At 39.5% G+C, this 23,533-nt stretch overlaps 2 protein-coding genes and 1 long non-coding RNA gene across 3 annotated transcripts in view; 2 read left to right on the top strand and 1 right to left on the bottom strand.

Annotated features, from left to right (window-relative positions):
- The first annotated feature begins 92 nt into the window (after positions 1-92).
- Positions 93-8,638, top strand: EXTL2 (exostosin like glycosyltransferase 2). Its single transcript, XM_030031974.2, is given in 7 exon segments — positions 93-421; positions 862-924; positions 2,106-2,143; positions 2,145-2,176; positions 3,462-3,889; positions 5,277-5,347; positions 5,950-8,638. Coding segments are annotated over 6 exon segments (1,116 nt in total). The 5' UTR covers positions 93-421; positions 862-869; the 3' UTR covers positions 6,442-8,638.
- Positions 7,979-11,990, bottom strand: LOC121233686. The gene is made up of 2 exons (XR_005933643.1): positions 11,488-11,990; positions 7,979-10,257 (listed from the first exon to the last, which is right to left on the bottom strand). It is a non-coding gene; the product is annotated as an uncharacterized LOC121233686 (long non-coding RNA).
- CDC14A (cell division cycle 14A) overlaps positions 11,990-23,533 on the top strand; it is a 67,170-nt gene continuing 55,626 nt past the window's right edge. The window contains 2 exon segments of the mRNA XM_030031969.2: positions 11,990-12,308; positions 12,876-12,966. Of these exon segments, the coding sequence (XP_029887829.1) occupies positions 12,203-12,308; positions 12,876-12,966 (197 nt within the window). The 5' untranslated portion in view covers positions 11,990-12,202.

A 23,533-nucleotide genomic window follows, 5' to 3' on the forward strand; every position in this document is an offset into this window, starting at 1 on the left:
CGGCGTAACACCGCGCTCTGGGAAGCTGCGCGGCGGCCAGCGCTGCCCGAGCCGGGCGCGGGGGGGGCGGTGGCGGCGGCGAAGTCCCCGCCCGCGGCAGGACCCCGAACTACAAACCGGGGCCTGCCGGGAGGAAGCGGAGGGACGCCCCACAGGAAGCAGGGTAGGGCGGCGCCGCCGCCGTAGCTCTGCGGCGGTCGAGCCCGGGCCGCCCCTGAGTCACCCGAGCGGCCTGCGCGGGCGGGCTGAGCCGAGCAGCGCCGCGGGGTGCCGGGCCGGCACCTCCTCTCCTCTCCTCTCCTCTGCCCTGCGGCCTGCCGCCGCGCTCGCCGCTGCTGGTGACGCCTCGGGAGCGCAGCCCAGCCGCTGGTAGCGCCGCACCGCCGGGGAAGCAAGCGGCAATACTGGCGCCCTCCTGAACGTGAGTGAAACCGTGCGTGAGGGGCGGCCGGGCTGGGCGCTGTGCGGGGGGACGGCGTGCTCTGCCCGGGAGGGGAAGCTGTTCGCTTCTGCTGCCTGGCTGCACGTAATTATTATGAAATGCTAGTACGAGGTGCCGCCCGCGAAGAGAGGGGAACCCGTTCAAGAAGTCATTCACTTGGAATGAGGATTAAAGTACTGTATTTTGACACAGGGTTTTTATTTTCTTCAGTTTTATTTTGAAGAGGTATTCTCTGCAGGGGGTATTGTAAGAATTCTTTGAAGAGGTCAATCTTGCGTTGCAATCTCATGACTTAATTGGCAAAACTGATGGGCACTTTCTTACTGGAAAGTGCCAGTATGCTAATTTTAAAGATTTTGTATAGGCATTTATTTTAAAAAAAGAGTATGTTATAATATCATCCTTACTTATCGTTACAGCCTATTGTATGCAAGTGAGTAAATGCAAGAATGTATGGAAAGCCAGGAAGCCTCATAAGCACAGTAAACAATATTTATGTTTTCATCTTAAGTATGCTTTTAAATTTTAACTAATTAGTCATTACGGTAGTATTGGTAAGTATTGTTGGGTCTAGGTTGCAACCGGGGAAAGAGAATCTCAGGTTCACCTTTTTTAAAAGCACGTGTGACCAAGATACGGTGGACCTCAGAAATGCTGAGTAGCCACTGCTGCCCATCATTTTTAGAAGTCAGGCATGATTGTTTACACCTATAAAACGAAGCAACCAGAACAAGTGATTAGCTTCTGGAATTAGTTTCAGTGACCTCTCCAGCCTCACAAAATAAGTCAGTGGTAAAACTGGAACTCAAATTTGGGACAACCTGCATGTGTGGGCATATTCAGATTGGTATACACACAAATTTTTAAGAAGCAAGTTTATACAACCTAAACAAACCACTCTTAAGAAATTTCACATAGGTTCAAGTATTCAACGAGTTCAACAAATTACCGTTTTCTAAGCTTTCGTAGTACCATTCCTAAATCCAAAATAAAAATTCCCTTTCTTTCTTTAACTAGTTTTAAAGAACAAAAATTCCTCTAACAACCTAGGAGCCTTAACAGACACAGGTTTCTTAAGTTGCTGTCCTGCATCTTTTTCATCCTTCCTTTTTGTGCTTACACTCATATTTGCTTTCCCTTCTGCCAAGCTGCCCAACCAGATGGAAGAACAAAATGCTGTGTCTTAAACCTCTAACACAACTGGTAAGCTTAGTGGAAGGAGAGTGTGAGGGGGATGAGCCAGAAAAGAAAATAATTTTATTGGGACTACTTGCCTGACTGTGGTAGCCAAATATATATTTTAGTGGTGCTTGGTGAACAAAGCAACAGACTGTGAGGTTCTGGAGACCTACCTGTATCTCTGTAGTTGACCCTAAGGATGGAACACACAGACATTGCATTGGCACACAGCGACAATTTTACAAGCAGAGGAATATGCTGTGCTTTTCTTTCTAACCAACTGGTGTAATAACTTCTTTCTGGAGCGTTCATTGAAAGGCAGAGACAATTACTCAACTGAGCAATAGGAAGAGGGATTGGATGATTGCCAAGAATGCTTACATCAATCAGTAATTGAGAGGAAAGTTTACTTGTAAAAGAACGCTGGGTAGCATGTGGGGTAACTGTTGATCTTCAGTTCTACAGTCCCTTTAATTTCCAACAGATTCAAAGATCACAAACAACTGTCCTGTAAAAACAAGGGGGGCAAAAACAATCCTACTTGGCAACAATGAGGTAAGTTGAGAGGTTTTTTAGACTAAAATAATTTACATTCATATTTTCAAGCATGGTATATGCACTTTGGAAAAAAAAGATCAAAACTTCTGTGAAAAAAACACACAGATACTCTCTCAAAAATTGTAATTGATGGGGCTGTCCTGGATCACCTAATTTGATCAGAATTTCCTGCTGAAAGCTTAGAAATTATTAATGGAGTAACATGAGTAATATATATAGGTGAGTAACTGTTTAGTAGTTAGACTTAGAATATTCATCTTGTATTCAATTAATACTAATCTTGCAAGTAAAGGAGGAAGAAGAGATGTGGATGACACATTTGAGGGGCAAACTGTGGAATGCAGTGGCTGCTGGATCCTGCTGAGTTTATGATTTATAAATGTCTGGAGAATTGGGAGTGCTACTTAAGCAGCATGAATGTCAGGGCTACCTTTGTAGGAGCTGGTTTTTAAGAGCTCCTGTTTAGTTCCAAAATCAGGAGGATCAAGAAACCCTTGCTTTATACTAAGGCTGCTCCCCCAGTTAGCTGATACATAGCACCTAGCATCTGACATTTCCAGTTTCTGCTGAGTTCTAGATTTAGCAGACAAGCTGTTACTGATGTTGTTGCATTCCCACATTATTCCATTTGGCATGTTTCTTTTGCTCCACCTGTGTTGTAGCCTCATTTAGTATGATCAGAATCATATTTTCCACATTAATAACCATTATCGAGCAGATATAAAAACTATTGACAAAATGTCCAGCAAATCAGTGGTAAAGATCATTCCTTCTGTGTACAGTGCCTCAGCAATGGAAAAAGAAAGAGCATCTTACTTCCTCCTTTCTGCCAGAGCTCTTGAGAAGGCACCTTCTCTCCCTTTTGTTTCCCAGCTAAGGCAGAGCTCCTGCAATGCTGAAAATACTGAGTCTCTGTACAAATTAGCTTTCTAATTTCAGCTGGCTGGGTTTGGTGAGGTATGTAGATGTTTAATTGAAAATGCAGCACTAAGAAAATAAGAGATGATGAACAATCTAGAGTTAAAGAATTACTCTAGATTCATTTTCACAAAACAATGAAATCCAAAGTTAACCAAAAAAAGTGAAAAGCAAGTAAACATAGAAACTGAGTACCAGAGGTATCTGTCTTGATAGTTGAAAGCAATTGGCTCAAGTCCTAAAATGCTGCTTATTTGTTTACTTGAGCAAAACTCCCACAATATTAAGTAGACTTTTGTTTAAGTAAGGGAGATAACTATACATGTGATTAATGACTTTTCCTTTCCTGTTACTTGTTTTAAAGGTATTTTCACTTCTGTAAGCTTCCAGGAAGAGTTATGGGAATCCGCCTACTACGCTTCACTTCTGTGGTGATCATTGTCTTGCTTCTTGTGGCAGGTGCTTTAACAGCTTTGCTTCCCAATATCAAAGATGACAAAATGCCCAGCTTGAGAAGGGAACCAAAAAGCCAGAGTCAGTCTGCCTTGGATTCATTTACTCTTATTATGCAGACATATAATAGAACTGACTTACTGCTAAAGCTTTTAAATCATTATCAAGCCATCCCCTACCTTCATAAAGTAATTGTTGTGTGGAACAACATTGGTGAGAAGATACCAGAGGAAATGTGGAATTCCTTGGGGCCTCATCCTGTCCCTGTTGTCTTTAAAGTTCAAACTGTAAATCGCATGAGGAACAGACTCCAGAATTTCCCTGAGCTGGAAACAAAAGGTAATCAGCCATTCATATCGCTACTGCCAAGATTATTTTCACACTTAAAATCTGAATGCTAAAAGGGAGATGGTTTGAGTTATACTGTGTAATAAATCCATGGATCTGTTGGGCCACTTAATAGAATGTGGGTAATATAGAAGAAAAAACCTGTTATGATACCAGATGCACACCACCACTACCAGGCTGTCAGTGAAGAGTAAGGAAAAAAAAGAGGGATGTCAAATGCATTTCATGGGCTTTTGCAACTGTGTCTGTTCTCCATTTCCTTTGTCAGGCAAACATACGTAGTTCAGCCTCTCCTCCCTTTATAGTGTAAACTGAAATTCATAGTGCATGTATTTGTTGAGTCTCTGCATTAATCTGGATTTAAGTCATCTGGTAAAGACTTGATTTAATCCATTCATTTTAAGACTAAGTTCTCAAGCATGTTCTGCTCTTCAGAGAAACTTCCCTCCTTAGCTGTCTGGCTGTCTATCTCAAATTATGCATCCTTTTTAAGAGTATTTTCCCCAGTCTTTTGGCTATTCATCTAAATATTCTTCCTAAGCTCTTTCAGGAGAAGCACAACAATAAGTCCTGTTTGTTTCAAGTGGAAAAAAACCCCATATGTTGCATTACAGACCTGACCTTACTCATGATTAGTAAAGGTAATTCTATTTACTGCCCCCTTCCTAACATGCCTTGCTACTCAAAACCCATGACTTCTAGGAAGCCACTAGAAACTTCAACTTGCCAAGTGTTTTATTTACTGTAATAGGATTTATTCTGACTGTAAACTTAAAGAATTTTAATGCATCTGGAATTCTGATCTAAGAATATCTTTCCTTTTCCACTTTCTGATAGTCTTTTGCCTAAAATTTAAGGCAGATTCTTCCTTCTGTAGTTAATCATATTGAATGTTGCCTGTGCAATTTATTAAGCGTACTTACTTAGAACTTGCAAGTGGTGAGGAGATTGGTAAAATTTTATACTAAGAATCCCATATATATCTCATACACTAAAGAATGGTATCTAACTCTTTAGTTGTATTTTTACACAAGATTAGTAGAATTTTAGGTTGCTTTGCCAAACACTCCAACACACATCTGTCCAGCTGTACTACAGATGATCAAAGGTTGCTGAGCTTTGTTAGAGCCTGGCAAATAATCTAAAACTTAGGTTTGCTTACAGTTACTACAAAGCTGCAACCTTGCTTTAGCTTTGAAATCTAAATATGTTTTCTCAATCTACTTTTAAGGAGTTACGATTCAGTTCTGCAATTCAGCTTAATAGTTATAGAAGTTTCACAGCTAACTTGTCAAATACTGCGCTACATACTGTGCTCATGTGTTTAATCTTTTGATAAGTTAAAAATTTTTCTCCTTTTTTTTTTTTCTCCCTTCAGCTGTTTTAATGATGGATGATGATACGCTAGTCAGTGCTCATGACCTTGCTTTTGCCTTTTCTGTTTGGCAGGTAATGTTTTGCACCTTGACAGCCAGTATTTGTGAGTTACAATTGAGATTAATGGTTTTAATTAGAGTAACACTATATCATAATGTTTTACCATTGACTTTCTAGCTATAAAGTCAGATTTTCTAAGGATTGAAGCATTGAGTAGTAGAAATTGCAAAAATATTCTTCAATAATACCTGTACCTGTAATGTGTAACTTTCAAATTTTTAACTCTTCTTGTACAAGAACACTGAAGTTGCTGACTGCTGAATTTATTTAAATTATAGTAGGCTGCAAAACAAAATTGTGTGGGTTTTATCTCTCTAAGAGACATTGTCTGTAAACTTACTTTGAGTGCCAAATATACAGCTGGAAATTGTGGATAGATGTTTCTTGGCACTACATGATATGGAATGAGGCATATTGTGTCAGTTTTGCAAAACTGTATTTAATTGCAACATTTATGCAGATCAAAGGACCATATGCCAGCAATTTTCATTCTTTCCTGGCAATAATCTTGTGCTCCTCTCATTTAAAAAAAAAATCGCTCTTATGAAAGTACTTAGCACATATTTCACAGTGTGGACTTCATTTTGATGTTTTAAATTTCTTTTTTCTTTCAGCAATTTCCAGAGCATATAGTGGGATTTGTTCCTAGAAAGCACATTTCTACTCCTTCAGGTGTATACAGTTATGGCAGCTTCGAATTGCAGAATCCTGGGTTTGGAAACGGAGATCAGTATTCTATGGTTCTTATTGGTGCAGCATTTTTTCATAGTGGATATTTAGAAGACTTTCAAAGACAGCCAGAAGCTGTTTACGCCTTAATAGATGAAACTCAAAATTGTGATGATATTGCCATGAATTTTCTCGTAGCCAAGCATACTGGTAAGCCTTCAGGAGTGTTTGTGAAGCCTGTTGATATAAGAAATTTAGAAAAAGACACTAACAGTGGCTATTCTGGAATGTGGCACCGAGCAGAGCATTTGTTACAGAGATCTTACTGTGTAAATAAACTGGTTAATATTTATGATGGCATGCCTTTAAAATATTCTAATATCATGATTTCTCAGTTTGGTTTTCCTAATTATGCCAATCACAAAAATAAAATGTAAGCCAATGAATTTAAGGTGTTAGATGTTAAACAATACTCAGTGAATTGTACTGAGTTCAAGGAGAGAAGAAGGTGTAATTACTGCATCTTGGTTGTCCTTATTTGTAGCCTCTGAATTTTTTCCATATGGCTTTTTATAGGTTTTTTTTTTCCTTTCTTACTAATTCTCCAAGGTAAGTTTTGAGAAAACTTAAAGAATATATACTAATGTTTAGCTGTGATAAAATCATCTTCTTTCCTTAAAACCTGGAAAGCTATTACAATTAATTAGGCCAGTTCTTCAGAAACATGCAGACAAAAATGCACTCCTACCCTTTAGTGCTTCTGTTGTTTGTTTGTTTTGTTTGGGGTTTTTGGGGGTTGGTGTTTGTTTGTTTGTTTGTTTTAAATATATGTATCTAGTCAAAAGAGGTCTAGGCATATTTTTGATAGTTGTATGTTGAGATGCTTCCTTGCCTTCCACCTCCTCTCCTCACCTCCTACCCAGTTCCCAGTGAAACTATAGAAGGGGTATAGTAAAATCTTGGCCAGGCTTCTAGACTCCTGTACAAAACCCCTTTGAAGTTTGTATATAAGCTATTCTGTATTCCGAGATGTTCCTATGAAAGCAAGCCAGAAAAAGAGTACCTCACCTTAGTTGCAGATAGTTCTAAAACCATTGCCTCCAATATCTACTACTGCTGAAATAGTGGAAAATGATCTCTGATGTGGCTTTTATCCTATTATTTATTCGCCTAGAGTTGCTGAAACACTGCAAGCAGCTGAAAGGTAAAACCTAGTACTTGGAAATGTAAGAAACATGAATACATGAAATACGAAACTTATATAAGCAGCTGGAAGAAGTGGATGGGATGTTACTTACTAATACTTTCTTTAGTACTTAGTTTTATTTTGATATTTTGCATGTACATTGTTACAAAAATGTGCCCAAGAAAATCCTCACTTTTAAAAAATGTCTTATTTACAATTCCTATTAAGAGCAAGCTGTTCTACATTTATTACAGAATGTACATTTTGTAATATTACAGGTCTACTGTTTTTTTAACTACTCTTTCAAATGAGTGTTTACTTTACTTTTTGGTTCCTTTCATCTGTTTTTGGTGGCTATGACAACAGGATTAAAATGTGCAATGAATGGGTAAAGCATTTTAAGGTACAGTGATATTTGATAGGGCTGGACTATTACCAGTCTCTGAATTCCCTGGCTTCATCTATAGCAAGAAACAGAGCTATTATTAATAGCTTTTGTTAGATCGGGACTCCATAGTTCTGGAAATGTGTTAGCATAGACAGGACAAACCTTTTCTGTTGCAGTTACAGAACTTTTTTGTGGTATGGAGGAAAGAACAAAAGACAGCGATTTTCCTGGATCACAAGAGAGGAATCAAATCTGGCATCCAAAGTAGATTTAGTTTCATCTGCATCAGCTTTTAATTGATTCTTAGTTCAAAGGTATCTATGGGCAATCAATAACAGCTAATGCCTAGTACACAAATAGCATCTGCACAAATGGTGTATAATTTTATCTTTTTTTTTTGGTAGTAAGTTAGCTGAACAAAGAGGGGTTGAAAAATGTGACAAGTTCTTTACAGCAGGGTTGATTCTGGGTGTGAGTCTTTGGGTTTCTTTGGGGGAATGGAGGATTCTTTTGCCTTGTACTATCAGTGTTAAAGGATTTGTTTTCTGTTCAGTGAAGTCTTCCTAGTACTTTTGTAAGATTTAAAGAGCGAAATCTTAACATGGCAATGCAAAGTCTGCTTAATTTTGTTGTAATAGTGAAAAGTAGATTTTAATTATTGTGCTGTAGTGATATGTACTATACAAACAGGTCTATGATCTTTCCAGAAATGCAACTTTCCTAGTGGTCGTTTACTGCATTTCATTTAGTACTGGTCTTCTGTAGTTTCTGTTCTGTTTACTGCATTTCATTTAGTACTGGTCTTCTGTAATTTCTGTTCTGTGCAGTATCAACTAGAATTGTTAAAACTCAAGATGTTGTTTACCTTACTTTTAAAATGTGAAATGAACTGTCAATTCAGCCAAATCTTAGTACTGGTTTCTTTGTATGGGGGAAGGAGTTGTTTTGGTTTTGGGGGTTTTTTTGTTCTTCTGTATAAGTGAAAGAATTAATAGAACAAGCTTTTATTATACTGGTAAATTTAATTTGTATCATTGTCAAATAAAATACATAAAACAGATTTGCGATGTGTTTATTTTCAGATTATTGACTAAGTTTTTCAGTTAGATATCTAAAGTAAGCTCACAGTTTGCATACAGGTGAGCAGCACCAAGATTTCATTTTTTAAAAAAAGTGTACTTGTTGGCACATATATTCACTGAATTTAGGTAAGGCCCACTCATGAGGAAAAAAAAGCCATTAAAAAACATAGCCTTAAGCAGTTAGTCTTAGATAGCAAAGAAAATTCAAAGGTAAGACTTCAGCTCTAGCCATAATTCCTTGTGCTTAGGATCCGAAAGGGGTTGGTTTGTTTATTTTTTTAAAGGCGGTAACTTTTTATCCCTTGATGGCTACAAAAGTGCCTTAAGATCCTTTAATGGAATATATTACTGAGAATTTATATTTTTAACAAAATAATAGGCATGTGATGATTTCTTCAAATAGATTATATAGATGTCATTTGGAAGTATTTTGGAGTCTAAACAGATTAATCACCACCTCTGAATGTTCTGTAGAAATTAATGTGTATGCAACACAGAACTTTAAAAGTGGTATCTAAAAGATATTTTAAAAATCCTTGTTGAAAAAATCACGATATAGTCTTAAAATGATGCAACAAGACTACAAGAAAATTGCTCTTTACCTACAGTTAAAGAAATGCCACAAGATGTCACTGTGGCCTTGATACTTGATATCGTCAAATGTTAAAAATAGTAATTGGAATTGATTACAAAAACAAAACTGTATGAGGTGAAAACATTCTTAAAGCTAGCATTTTACAAGGTGAAATTTGTTAGATAATCGTACTAAAAGCTATGAGACAATACTGGCACTGAAAAAATGTGGAGGTTATTTTGTACATATTTTTACAGGGAAAAAGAGAAAGATTATTTTAAGTGTTTTCTGTTCTTACAAAGGCTTTAGCTAATTGCCACAAGTGAGAACTTGTATGCAACCAAAACAATATTTGTAATTTTGCAAAAGGTATATAAGCAGTATACAAACAACATTTGACAGTGGAGTTTCAGTTTCCAGTCATGTTTGCCTCCTAGATTGACCAGCCTAGCTAGATGGATTTACAAATAATAGGCTTTAATGCAAACTATGTACCTAGGGGTTCTAGATACTGGATAGCTAGCCTGTTATGCTGCTCCATCTTTGCTTGTTTGCTCAAGATAGCTTTGTTAAAGCTAATTTGAGTATGCTCATACAAAGTCCCTTCAAGTAGAGTGCAGCAGAGACTTAGAAATGTATGTTACGTTGAACTGTAGTGAAAGTTTGATCAAAAAATGGTGTTAAACTATGGTTCTGGAGAAAATACACTGATACCTCTTTTCTTACACAGGACATTTTACCCCTTGCTTTTAAATTAAAAAAATGGAAAATTTGATTTAATTAAGGGTTAAATACAAGTGAAAGTCCTGTAGAACAATACAGGAAAAGATAAACACGTTGATTTCCATGAAAAGCAAATACTGTCCAACAACCTTTATTTAGCTTGCTGTTGCAGAAGACTACGGTCTCAGTCTTGCAAGCATCTTATATGGAATAGTACTTGCTACTGAAAATGAGGTTTGTTACCTCAGTTCACAGGACCAGGCCCAAAAAGAGCTGTATTCAGGAATATTGGTTCTGGAGCTATGAAAAAAAGGAAAAGAGCAATGTAAAGAACATGGGTACAAATTACTAGAAATACCAAAAATAAGTAAGCAACTACAAAACAATTGCACGAAAGAAGTGTTTTCTGTACTACTTCTGCATTTGTAAGGCTTTAAAGATTATCCAGTGTTTATGACACTAGGTTAAACATTGAAGAGTCAAAAGTGTTTCACAGTCGTGTTTAGCCTCATCTGCAGACACACTAGAATTAATTATATGAACTGGTAGTTACAGTAGGTTATTTATAGTGTTAGGAAAACATGGTGATAATAATATGGACCTCAGGGCTTCATATTGCTTTGTATTACATTTTTTAAGGTGTTTTGAGGGTGGGTTTTTTTGTTTTGGGGGAGAATAGCATCCTTTTCTCCTCAAGGTACCTCTCCTTTGCAACCTTTTGCTTGTTTAGTTGTAAAAAAGAGATGGACCGTCTGCTCTGTTTGGCACTTACTAATTCTTTCTAAAGGGGAGGGTGGTAGAAGAAAGGCATTTCTAACACTTTTAATGCTTCTATTTCTTTGGCAGTAAGTTAATTGCAGACTACAAGCTAATTCAGCTTTTGTAAATGAACCACCAGAAAGTCAATCTTTCACTTTTCTAAAACCTCAAGCTACAAGTAATTTTGTGTAGCTTCACGACAGCCTTAGAAGTATACGTGAAACTCTTCACTGCAGGATGACTTCTCAGTAACAGCGAGAGCCCATAGCTCGAACCAGCGCGTTAAGAAACTCTCTTGCGATAGGGCTGCGCGTCCTCCCTTTCTGTTCGCAAGCTGCTTCCCCGAGATCTTGCTCCCCCTCAGTTCTCCCCAGCAGACGCTGCCGCCCGGCATATACAACTCCTCGTCTGAGGGAGGGAGGGAGGGTCCAGCAGGTGACAGGAACCCCTGCGGGCGGGAAAGAAGGCGCCTGAGCGTGGCCGTTGGACGGGAGGCAACTGACCTGAGGAGAACCCCCGCTCGATATGGGCTCCCGGCAGCAGCCCTCTCTTCACCAGGCACCGCTCGCTCATTGGCTGGAGATGCAAAAGCAGCTTTTGATTGGTGACTCTGTTTGTCTATCAGGTGGTGCAGACCCAGCCGGGCCGGGCCCGGCATTAGTAAGTGTCCCAGGTAGAGGAGAAAGAACTCTGCGAGCGCAGCACTTCCCTTCTCTTTTCTTCTCCCCTCCCCTGAGGCGGCCTCCCGCCCAGCCTGCGCGGCTCGCTCACCTCCATCCTGAACTGGACCTGCACTGCTGAGGTACTAGCTCCGGCTCAGGTCTGCTTCCCGTTGCCTCAGGGTCTGCGAGCTGTACCTCAAGACCCCTTCTGTCTCCGTGGGGCGTTTTGCCACGGGCCGCCCTCGGGCGGGGGTAGAGGAGAAAAAAAGCGCAGCGGGGCGCGGAGGCGCTGCCCAGGCGCGGAGAGGGCCGCGTTCCACCGGGAGGTGGGCGTGAGAGCAAGGCTAAGGCGGAGGCGGAGCTGTGCCGGGTGCAAAGCCGCTGCCTGGCGGATCAGGGGCGCTGGCGGGCTGCGTGCCCGGTGGTTAGGCTCTGTGAGGCGGAGGGCGGGGCTGCCGGGCCGGGGAGGTTGGGGGCCGGTCACTCGCACGTCGCGGCCCCGGGCCGGGCGAAACAAAGGCTCGGTAACGCGGTTGCTAGAGCGCCGCCGGTCGCCTGGTAACCGCCCGCTGTCTCTTTATCCGGGGGCGTCTCCTGGCTGGGGGCGGGGTGGAGCGGAGCTGAAGTCCCTGCGGGCGCCCGCCTGCCTGTTCGCACGGCGGCTTGCCGCGTCCCGGAGCTAGTTTTCGTCTCCGCTCCCGTTCCTATGCGGGCTGCGGCAGCGGCGCTCCCAGCAGCGTGGCTCCTGGCGGGCGGCCCCTCCGGGCAACGGGTCGCTTCCCAGCGAGCGCGCCCCGGCCACGCCGGGGCTGCCCGGGAGCGCCATGAGTTCGGAGCCGCCCCGCGCCTCGCTGCTCCGCGCCCTGTTTAAGATGGAGCCAGCGGCAGCCGCCTCCGAAGTGCTGGGGGGAGCCTCGGAGTTCGTGAAAGGTGAGAACGGGCCGGGGAGCCCTCCCCGTCCCCTGGCCGCGGGGGTCCCGCTCGCCGGAGCCTCCCTCAAAAAGGAAACCCACTGGCTTCTTCCCCGTCTTCCCTCCACCTCCTTCCCCCGGCTCCGTGGGCTCTGCTGCGTGCCTGGCTCGGCTTCGGCCCCCTCTGCCTTGCGGTTTTCGCCAGCCGCCTGCCCCTCGGCTGCTGCGGGGCACGCCTAAGCGGTTCCTTCCTCCTCTCTTTTCCGGTAAGAAGCGGGGCCGGCACCTGTTGGTATGTGTTGCTGTGCTCTGGGTCAGAAATCTCCCCCGCCCTCCTGAAGTCGCTCCCGAGGGGTGCCCGGCCGGTCAGAGCGGGACGGGGGGGGGTCCTGGTGGGCAGGGCCCGCGGGCGGAGCGGGCGCTCGCGCTCCCGCCACCGCTCACGCAGGAGAAAAAGGATCAGCGGTGCCTCTTCCGCTCCCGGGCCGCGGCGGGGCACGACGGGGCGGCGGGGTGACGGGCGTGCGGTGGGGAAGTGGCGGTCGTCTTCGTCAGTCCTACGCTGTTGCCCTAATCTGTCTTTCAGATCGGTTGTACTTCGCTACTTTACGAAATAAACCGAAAAGTACCGTAAATACCCACTACTTTTGTACCGATGAGGAACTGGTCTATGAAAAGTAAGTGTTGTGATCTGTTGTGTTTTGCATACTCAAAGTGATTGCCTGAGATTCTTCCCAACACAGTTTAATACTGTTTAGTTTTTGCTCCATTTAGCTACTTGCAAGAAGTATGAGTATAAAGTTAGCCTAAATATATATAGCCTAAATACATTTATACATTAGCTGAAACTAGTTAACAAGATTGCTATTAAAAAACACCAACAAAAAAAACCCACAAAACCAGCTACGAGGCCAGTTAAATGCCTTAAATTGTGGTTGAGCTAGGGGAAATGTATCTGAGCTTTGTAAGATTTGTTTATAAGGTGGAGAATATCTCAAGACTAATTACATCTTACTAAATGGTGTCTTAAATTGAAGACTGTTAATTGGTATGAATAGATGAAACAATAGTTTGTTTTATATGTATTTTCCTGTATAGAGAGTATGAAGTGATCATCTTTTATACAGAATCATGAGAATGCAAAGCTTAAATGTGCTTTTGAAGAACATCTGCACCTTTTTTTGTAAGTCTGCAGAAGGTTTTGAGACAGCACTTCCTGTTGGCTTTTGTAGCTTTAGAACAGCAGAAAAAGTATTTTCTGTGAAGTAAAAGCTTCATGTGTTTGATCTTCTCTGTGCTGTCAGTGTCCTCCAAAAGTAAAATTGATTATAGTTGTGAATACTATTAAAGGACATAAAATGCACTAAACAAAGTAATCGCTCTACGCTGTGGTTAAAAGGTAGTTGCCCTACACTGTGTTCCAGATCAACTGTTTCATGTGTGCTGATATATCTAGCTGCTTGACAAGGGGTTTGCTGCAGCACAGGTGAAACAAAAAATATGGTCTTACATTTAATATAACTTTCTTTCCATATGAGTTAAACTTGTGAGCATCAACCATACTTCCTTCCCTTCTCTGGTGACTTCAGTACTGCTTCTGTGAAGGTGTAAACCGATCTTCCTTGGTTTCTAGCTTACTTTCTATGCACAGCTTACAGTTTTTAGGGTTTCTTTTCTACACACATCTTTGAGTCTTCGTTATCTTAAGCTGGGTGTCTTCTACTGGAGTTCCCAGAGATTCGTTCCCAAAGTTGACTTTTGTAATGAACTGCTTGGATGGGGAGTAGTTTCTGTAATTAATTAACTAACTAATTTAGATTGGAAGGGACTTCAGGAGTACCCTAAGGCAAGGTTGACCTAATATTAAAAGCAGAATTTGACTGGAGAAGGTCCTTAGTAATTTGTGTTAACATGAAAATGTTCCACTTTCTTTAATGAAAGAAAAATTTGATCTTGTATCTCTTCTAAGACTTCTGTGTTATGCTTGACCTGAGGTATTTTGTTTCTAACTCTTAATATGCTTCTAAGAAGGGTGAAGGAATTTTATGTGGGATTTGCTCTTGAGGGTGGGAAGGGGGAGCAGTTCTGTACTGTTAGTTACGGATGATTGTACTAACCAAGGACTGTAACTGGGGTATTTTGTGTGAGGACAGTATCATATTTAAAAAAAAAAAAAAAGAGAGAAATTGGGGGGGGGGGAAGTAATTTTCTTTAACGTGTGTAAAGGAAATTCGGTAAGTATACTCCTTAACCCAGTCACCTCTTAACCACATATCAGGGTGTGTAACTTTATACCAGATATAACTACAAGATAATGGAAGGAAGCAAAGTTTCCCTTTATCTTCTAGGGCGCATTTAAAGATTTTGGGCATGTAACTCATGGTGTATTTTCTGAATTGATAGTTCCTAATCTATGTGGCCTTTTTTAAACGTATCATTGTATATCTGATACTGTAATAGTAGTCTCCCTTTTGTGCTCTCAAATTAAATACTAAAGCATAATATGAGGTAGAAATTAAGTGACAGTCACCAGGTGATATGAATGAATTTTGTTTAGCACTGTTATGTAAAAGAGTTAGGTTATTAAACTTTCCCCTGATACTTGTATTGCAGCACCCATCATTATTAATATATGCAATATTTGGTAAAATCATGCCTGATTTTATTTTTGTTTTTTCTTCTTTCTTTTCCCTCTCATCTCCAAGGAAGTTTATGTTGTCTCAGGGAAGTAAAAGCAAGTGTCAATAGGGTTACCACTTCGTCTGTTCTTTTAATATCTTTCTGAAATTGGAAAGCTAGAGACAAAATGAGGAATGGAATGCAAGTCTCTTGGTTCCTGGGGAAATAGTGATTTTACTATAGCTTTCCTCTTCCTTATGCTCATCAGCAAGCCAAATATGAGTCTGTTACGTTTTACAGGCTGCACAGCAAAGTGAGGGGCCTGACGTCAGGGGTTGTGTGTAAGTAGTAGTGGAGTGTAATTTTAATACACCAGATCAGATATTCTGCTCATTTTCTCAAAAATGCAGTCTTCTTTCTGAGAAAGCGATTAGAAATATTTGTTACATGATAGCAAAATAAACATTTGGAAGTGAGTTTTGAAGTGCTGTAGCTCAGAACAGTGGTTTCCAGAGTCTTCACCAAAATGGCCTGCCTGTGCTGTTCTTGCTGATCACAATTTCATGGCCACTTCTGCTTTTTAATCAAATGAATTGTTCAGATTGTTGCAAGGAGGAGGATAGGAGATGTTGACTCAGGCACAAAATCCTTAGCACCTGTGAGGTACATAAGTAATTTTGTTAATACAACAGTTTATTGACTTAATTATGTTTAAATGCATCATTCCAGTGACAAGACAAATATAACTTCATTGTGCATGGAAGTACACTGCTTTTCTTTGGGCTGTTATTCTGTTAACTTTAGTGATAATGCTTAAGTATAAAGTGTTACAGAAATTTATTTAGCTGACTTTACTGAGGTGTCAGTCTGCTTTCACTGAAGCAATATGTGATCTGAAAACCTCATGAATATGCGGGTTTGGGGTTGTCTGATTACAGAGAATATGCTATTGGATCACGTAGTACTTAAAATCTCACTGCCTTGCTTCCCTTTTTTCCTCCTCTCTCGAAGAGATGTACGGAAGTAATAGTGTACATTAATAGTACACCCCATTTATTAAACAGACAGCTGTAGTGCTAGATCTAATGGTTTTGGAAGTTTTGACCTGACTTGCTCTTGCAGCTTATCATGTGATTTATCGCTAAATTGTATGTGAAGTGTGGTTATGTAATCTTGAGTACTTTAGCCTTCAGTTTCCACTTGAAGTTGTCAGCTGTTCTAATGAATTCATACCACTGTCTTATTTAAACATTCATACTTTTAAAAATAATAAAGATAGGCTTAAATGCTTTTAAGAACATCTCAAATGCTGGCTGACTAGGAACTCGCTGCTAGAACTGTCACCATTTCAGTTAAATGTGCTGCAATTTAACCTTGAACCTATTATGCTAGGGAAATGGTATGTAAATTCCTCAGTTGAGGGAACAAGAAACCTGAATGAATTTATCCACTTCTGAATTCTTGTTTTTGATTGTTCTGTTTCTGTAAGATTGTCAGTCTCTTTCTGAAACTCTCCGAGGTCCCTCCTGAGAAAGTCTGCACTACTTCTTATAAGAGAATACAATCTTTCAGGGTAATGTAGTGCAGGTAGCTATTACTTCAAGAAAATTGAGTTAATGAGAAATAATCCAGCTTGATGAAGACTGTCATTTGGCAAATAGACAAGCCTTGCCTTGGCAAGACCTCAATTAATGAGTTAGGCACTAGTAAGAAGCTTTTTATTCTCCAAGAATAGCGTCTTTCATGTTTCACCTCTCAGTAAACAGATCTGGGTTGAGAATACTACACTTGACTGGTTAACTTGGCTTTCACATATTTTTATCAAAGGAACTTTTGATGTCCTTTTTATTGTTGAGTAGTTTTCTCAAACAAAATTAAAATTTAGGTAATGAAAACTAGGAGTCTTTTACTGATAAATTACAATGGCAACTTTTCATAAATCCTAATATTTTTGTTCAGTCATTTGTTCTGACTTTGGATCTCTTGTATAAACAGCTTTTGCAGATCTAGTCTCTGACATCTTGTGAACGGCTGTAAAAGTAATATGATATTCTCTGATATGTTTTACACTAAAACTTTGTTTCAAGCCATGGTATGTTTCTTTCCCATTTCACAGCAGTCTGAATGTTAGCTGCTCCTTAGAGTTCGAGCAGCAGTAGAATAAAACTCTCACATGCTTAGCTGCAACAATATTAAATGACTACTGTTTGGACTTGGACTTGTAGGACTTGTTTCCTTCACTGCATGTGTATATGCAAAGAAGCAGTTTCTCTTTCCTTTGAGAAGAGTAAGGGTTAACTTGTTTATTTGTACTTTGGCTAAATGCTGCTTTTCTGTGGCTATCCAGTAACAGTACTTGCATAGGAAACCTGAACTTCTCCATTGTTCTGTGGCTTATATCATTTGAAAGGAAAAAGAAAACTTAAACTTAGTCGTGTTACAACAAACAGAGCTGTCACTTCACACGGAGAACAGGATGTTCCTTGTTCACATCAGTAGGTTTTGAAGACTTGAACCTGACTATCGAATGACCAAGATAACTTAGTAAGCTGAAGTCCACAAAAAAAAAAGAATAAGGAAATTTCCCAACTTCTAACTTCTATCAGTGTGAATGTAAATACAGAGCAGAAAAACCTTATAGTAATACCAGCTTTTGTATGTCTAAATCTTACAGATGAGTATTAAGAGTAGTACTCCAGCTTTATTTTGTTTTCTATCTTAAAATGAGAGATTTTAAATTCACTGCAAACAAGAAAATCAGAAGATCTAAGAACTCGAGTGTCAATTTTTCCTTCAGACACAAGCTACTGACATAATATTATATTTGAAACTTGTAAAGTACTATCCCTTAACACCTGCGGTTTTATAAATTTTATGCCCCCGCATTGCTTTACCATATCTGTCTTCACTTCTGCATATGGAAAAGATAAAAGCAGTTGCTGAAAGTATTGAGGATTTTTTATTTGCAGTAAAAAGGGTACCAGGATAAAACAGATCTGTTTTCTGGCCTCCAGTTTCATATTGGATAGGAGTGTAGCTTGATATAGGAAACCCCTTATGAGAAACTTGGCCTCTGTTAAGATGACTTTTTTTTCCGTAGAGAGTGGGTTTTTAACATGACCTGAAGATTCTTCTATAGGGAAACTTTTTTATAGGAGAACCTTTTCACTGATGCTTTGTTCTTGACGTCATGGAGCATTGTATCAAAAATGCATATATCTGGAATAGCTATTTAATTTTCTATAATTTGGATCTATGAGTTCTTGTTTTATTTTGAAGAATCGGGATCTTGAGGAGGAGTTGGAACATTCAAGGGGAAATGGAGTGAGTACCTGGTGTTTTGCATAATCCAGAGCCTCTGCATTATTCCTACCTTCAGATGCAGGCAGTGAGGTGATACATCATTTCTAGGGTTATATTTGCTGTATCGTCCTTTGTCCACTCAGAAGCGTGCAATCTCTAAGTAGTAATAAGTGTTAGGGATTGTGTGTCAGCCCAGATAAGAAAGCTCCTAGCAATTCATGTGTTACTGGAATTGGTGGGGCTAAAGCAGGTAGACAGTGCTGTTGAGCATCCCACCTTTTTTCATGCGCTTGACAAGTAGGAAGGAGAAACACACTCCAGGAAACAGGAGTTGGAGAAAGAATACTTAAGAGGTAACACTTCCTGACCAGCCATTAGGTTGTAAGGTATGTGTGGACTGATCCTCTTGGCTTTCATCCAGAAACTTTATTGCATGTAAGATGTGTTGAGCTTATGATTTGAAGCATTTATCCGTAGTAGCCAGTTGGCCACTTTTGCAGTAGCTGGTTCTTGTACTGATTAATGACTAGCTTCAGAGCACATGCAGCAAGGGCCTTACAGTGCAGTGAACTGAAGATTCCAGTAATCCAGCCTAGGAAAGGGGGGGAGAAAAGCAAGCAGAGAATGTTTTTATTTCAATTCACTCTCATTGCTTTATTTTAATAGTAAGCTGGATCTTTGTAAAATGCTGAAAAATTAGTGTACCTTTGCAGTTAGGAAGCTGTATTTCTGCTAGTTCCTGAAGTTCTTGTGGTTAATGTTTTGGTTTGAGTAATTGCAAGCTTGGAGTGCTCTTTTTCTGGCAGAAAAATGACTTTATATGGTTGCTAGTCTCCAAGAAGGCAAGCTTCCTACCTAAAGGAGTAGTTGTACTCTAATTCTGGGGTAATACTCCAGAAAATTATTGCAATTGTTAAACTTTTAAACTTGTTTTCGAGTTACTGAACCAATTATTGAGTAAGCTGCTGTGCAAGTAACATCATCCCCTCTGAGCATTATTGCATTGTTAGAACTGACTTGGTGGATCTCTCCTATTTTTTTTTTTTTTTTTTCCCCTCCCAATATGGTAATTAGGCTTTGGACCATATTCAAACTATTGGAAATGCCTACACCCTGGTAGGAATGCGTGCATACCCTCATGTTCAGCATAGCAATAACACTGAATTGACACTGGTCTGTCATGAAGAAGAGAATCCTGAAATAGCTTTTCAGATAGGAATCTCCTATCCTTTCATCTGTACCTCTGTTGCTATGTCACAAAATTGTAAGTGAATGGCAGTATAAAACTACTGCTCTGGTGTATTCATCTGAGGAAAAAGTATCAGGCTTCTGGGGTAAAGTATAAGTAGTGCAATTTATCTTTGAAAGATAACTTGATACCTTGGCCACAAATAGATTGACTGTGATGTTAATGTGGAGGTTATCAATTCATTTCAAAGTCTGCCAGGCTATAGTATTCCTTCATTGACCATAACCAGACTCCATCCAAGAGCTCAAGATACAAAAGCTGCTTATCGTTCTTCTACTGTACTAGGGTCAATGGTATTCAAATGCTTAGTAAAAAGTGACTTTAGCATTCAGAAGAGGTGCCCAAGGCTTGAGCTGACTCACGGCACCTTCACGTGGCATCCCATGGAACTGCAGTCAGAAACAACTTGAGTTGCTGTACTAAAGAGTTGTGGACTACACTTCTTTCACCATTAAATTTCCTGGAAGAATGTACAGTAACTGCTCGCATGACAGAGTAGACCAATGAGCTCTTTATGGGCTGGCCTTTCTAGGTGGATGACCATTCCTATGATACAGTACAGCAAATACCTCAGACGTATAATGTCTATAGAATAGCTATAAGAACTGATAGGAAGGAGTGGTTCTAGGAGTTTATTCTAAGGAGAATACAGGTACAAGAAACCTATGCTACTGCTTCCAGGTAGCATTATGGTAGTATTTTTGAAGTAGAGTATTTAAATATTCATCTAGTATATTCTGGGGTTTTGCTGCTTAGTTTGAGAAGCATAAGGATAGCAAGTTTCCATGGGATGAGGGGGAAGAATAATTTAAGCTATCATCTAAGTACTTGCTTAAAACAAAATATAATTAAATGTAGATTAATACTATACTTGCCTTCTGTTCCTCATATCTGGTTCCCACCTCCATTGTAAATGACTGTGTCTCTTAACTGGCTTAAGCTTCAGAGGCATCCTAATTTCTTATTGGGTATAAATGCTTATTAAAACATGTAGATACAAAGAAAGCCTATTACTTGTAAAAGAGATGGAAGTAAAATAGTATTGGGTAGATTGTTATCATGAGTATCATATAAGAAGATTCGATGACTTTTACGTTTTTTATCTTCAACTTTTGCCAGATAAAATTCTTTGTTCAGATGACAACTTGGTGTGTCGTTTCTTCGCTATTCCCCATAGCCCCCACTTCCTATCTTCCACTTACATTTAACTCTGTCAAAGTTCTGTTCTTAAGAAGAAAATCCTCTGGGTAAGTCAGGATCAAGTGTCTCTAATTCAAGTACAAAAATGGCCTGTTACACTAAAAGTAATGAGGGCGCATAAGATTAAACCTTTCTGTTTAAACATGTCAAAGTGTATTTAGCTCTAAGGATATAAACTGAAAAAGGGTTTTGTAGATCAGAGTTCATTGACTTCAATACAGAGCTTTGTATTTCAGAGAACTCTGATTTGGAGGTTTTTAAAGCACTTGTTTCACTTAAACACATTAAAAAAGGGACATTCAAGCTTATTCCAGTTTAGAGGTATTAAGTGGGGAAAGTTAAAATTATACATATAACAAATAACCTTTCTCCCTCACATATCTACCACAGTGTTTTATCAGTGAAGCCAATGGCTGGTTTATACTGCCTACATAGTGTTATGTAAATAACTTGGGAATTGCCAGTATTTGGTTTATGGGTAATAATGCTGGTGGAACAGTGACCAAAAGTGCCTTTCCTTTATGATTGTGTTTGGATCCTGAGAAATATCTTGTTCCTGCAGCATAGACAAACAGTGGTAGTACCAGAATCTTAATCGCTGATACTTCCCCCACTGTGTTAAGAGAAGCACAGCATACTTAATGGTAGTAAGTGATGGAGAAATAGTTGGTCTAAGATTTACATCTTCAGCTTGGTGGCCAAGGGAATCTGAATAGCTGTATTTTGTAGAAATATAATTACTTCATGGATAGACTCAAATGTATTTTATCCTTATCCCAACCAAAATAGTAATTAATTTGTCTGTTGTCAATAAATTGATTTGTAAATTCATTTTAATGTGCTTTTCCTACAATTCTGTTTGAGTTTAATCATATAGAAAAGTAGAAGTGGATATATGACTTTGTACTGATGTACTTCTAGGAAATTAATAGTAATAATAACTTACTATTGAAAGCATGGCTGTAGTTCTTCAGTGCTTTAGATGAACTGTGTATTCAGTTCTATCTTTGAGCTGATCAAAGCTACTTTGCTCACACTGGTTTGAAAAAAAGTGTTCTGTATTCTAGTAACTATCATATTCCACACTTTTTCACAATACTTTTAAAAGTATTTTTTACAAAATAATCTTAAAATCTTTTTTATTTTTACAAAATAATCTTAAAGTTAATGGAACAAGATAGGGTTCATGTTTTGATTTAGAGCAGGTGTTAGTGGAGCAGAATGGGAAGATATGTTAGTAAGCCTTCTATGTAGCTTTTCTAGAAGCTATGTTAACTCTAGTGTTGTTAGAGTTCCAGCTTTAACTTATTTGTCATAACTCATACTTGTCCTTCTTAGAAATTTTTTTTTTTTAAAAAACTGTATGGATGGTTTTGTTTTAAAAATAGCTATAACTGTTGACCGTATCTGGCAGGCTTACCTAAGAAAAGATGAGGAATTCTAAAGTTAAACCCTGCTTTACTGCTGCTGCAATTTTTCCTTGAGTGAGTTAACTTCTGTCCACCATACAAATAAAGTCCTAATAGTTGGACAGCTTAGTCTTTGACCCAGCTAATGAGTTTCTGTAATTAAGCATTATGTCATAGTATTTTGTACTGAAGGGTTGAACTGAATCTTAACAAACACTTATGTTGTTGTTTGAAATTGTGAAGTAGCTGATATTGAAATAGCATTGGTGTGGCAGGTAGGCTACTTGTCCTGGATATAATTGTCTCTTTTTGCACTGGGCTTGGCTTTTTTGTTTGAGAGAATGTGGGGAGGAAGATATTAGTTAAGTTATAAGCACCAAAAAGATAGGGAACTCCTACTTTGTTGTTGTGTCCACTTAGAATAGCAGAATGGCTGAAGCTGGAAGGCACCTCTGGAGATCATCTAATCCAACCCCCAGGCTCAAAGCAAGGTTAACAAGAGCAGGTTCCTCATAGCCTTGTACAACTGGGTTGTGACTTCACAGCATCTCTGAACAACCTCTTCCCAGTGTTTGACTGCCCTCAAAGTAAAAGTTTTCATATGTTTAACTGGAATGTAATTAATTTTCCTGAAAAATAAACCCTCTGCCATGGGGGAAGAAAGCTTGAAAGGTACTACCACCTGTTCTATCATCTGAGTTCAGTAAGTTTTCCCTCCTTCAAAGCCCAGAAGTCATAGAACATAGTTACCTTTTTCTTTTGTCATTCCCCAAATAACACACATTCAGATGCTGATGGCCTGTTTTGTTTGTCAATAAGTAAGAAGTGTCCTGTCTCCTTTATTAAAGACTTAAGGCAGAGCAGATTAAAACAGTTTAAGTTATAGTTCATTCTCACTGTAATTTATAACGTGTGCATCAACAAATTTTCATAGACCATCAAGATAAAGACTTCTTTACACAACAAGGAAAAATATTGGAGAAAGCTTGTAATTTAAATTTTGAGCAATTTTGCAGAGTGGGTGGGGAGGGAGAAAGCTCTAGAAGGTCACATAATAAGTTGCTTGCATAAAGACTGCTCTTACTTGTAAAGGTGTCTGTATGAAGGGTTAGCTAGGAAGAGCACTGTGAATCCCTACCAGGAACTTACTTTTATTGTGCAATAATTTTCCTGTACAGACTACTGCTGCTAGCTCTTATGCTAAGGACAGTGATTGCTGCTTCAAAGGTAATATGAATGTTTAAGAGGAATCTAGAAGAGAGAAACAAGAACAATCAGAAGACATGAAATAAATAATAAATTGGAAGAACAGCCTAGAGATGAGGATTTGGGCGGGGGGGGGGCAAAGGGAAACATATGTAAAGTGTATATGTAATAGTGGAGGATGGGATACAAAGAAATGAATTTCAGACAGAGATCAAGACAGCTGTTATTAAATAGAATTTCTTATGGGTAGTAAAATTT

Source organism: Aquila chrysaetos, chromosome 12, assembly GCF_900496995.4.
Source record: "Aquila chrysaetos chrysaetos chromosome 12, bAquChr1.4, whole genome shotgun sequence".
NCBI lineage: Eukaryota > Metazoa > Chordata > Aves > Accipitriformes > Accipitridae > Aquila > Aquila chrysaetos.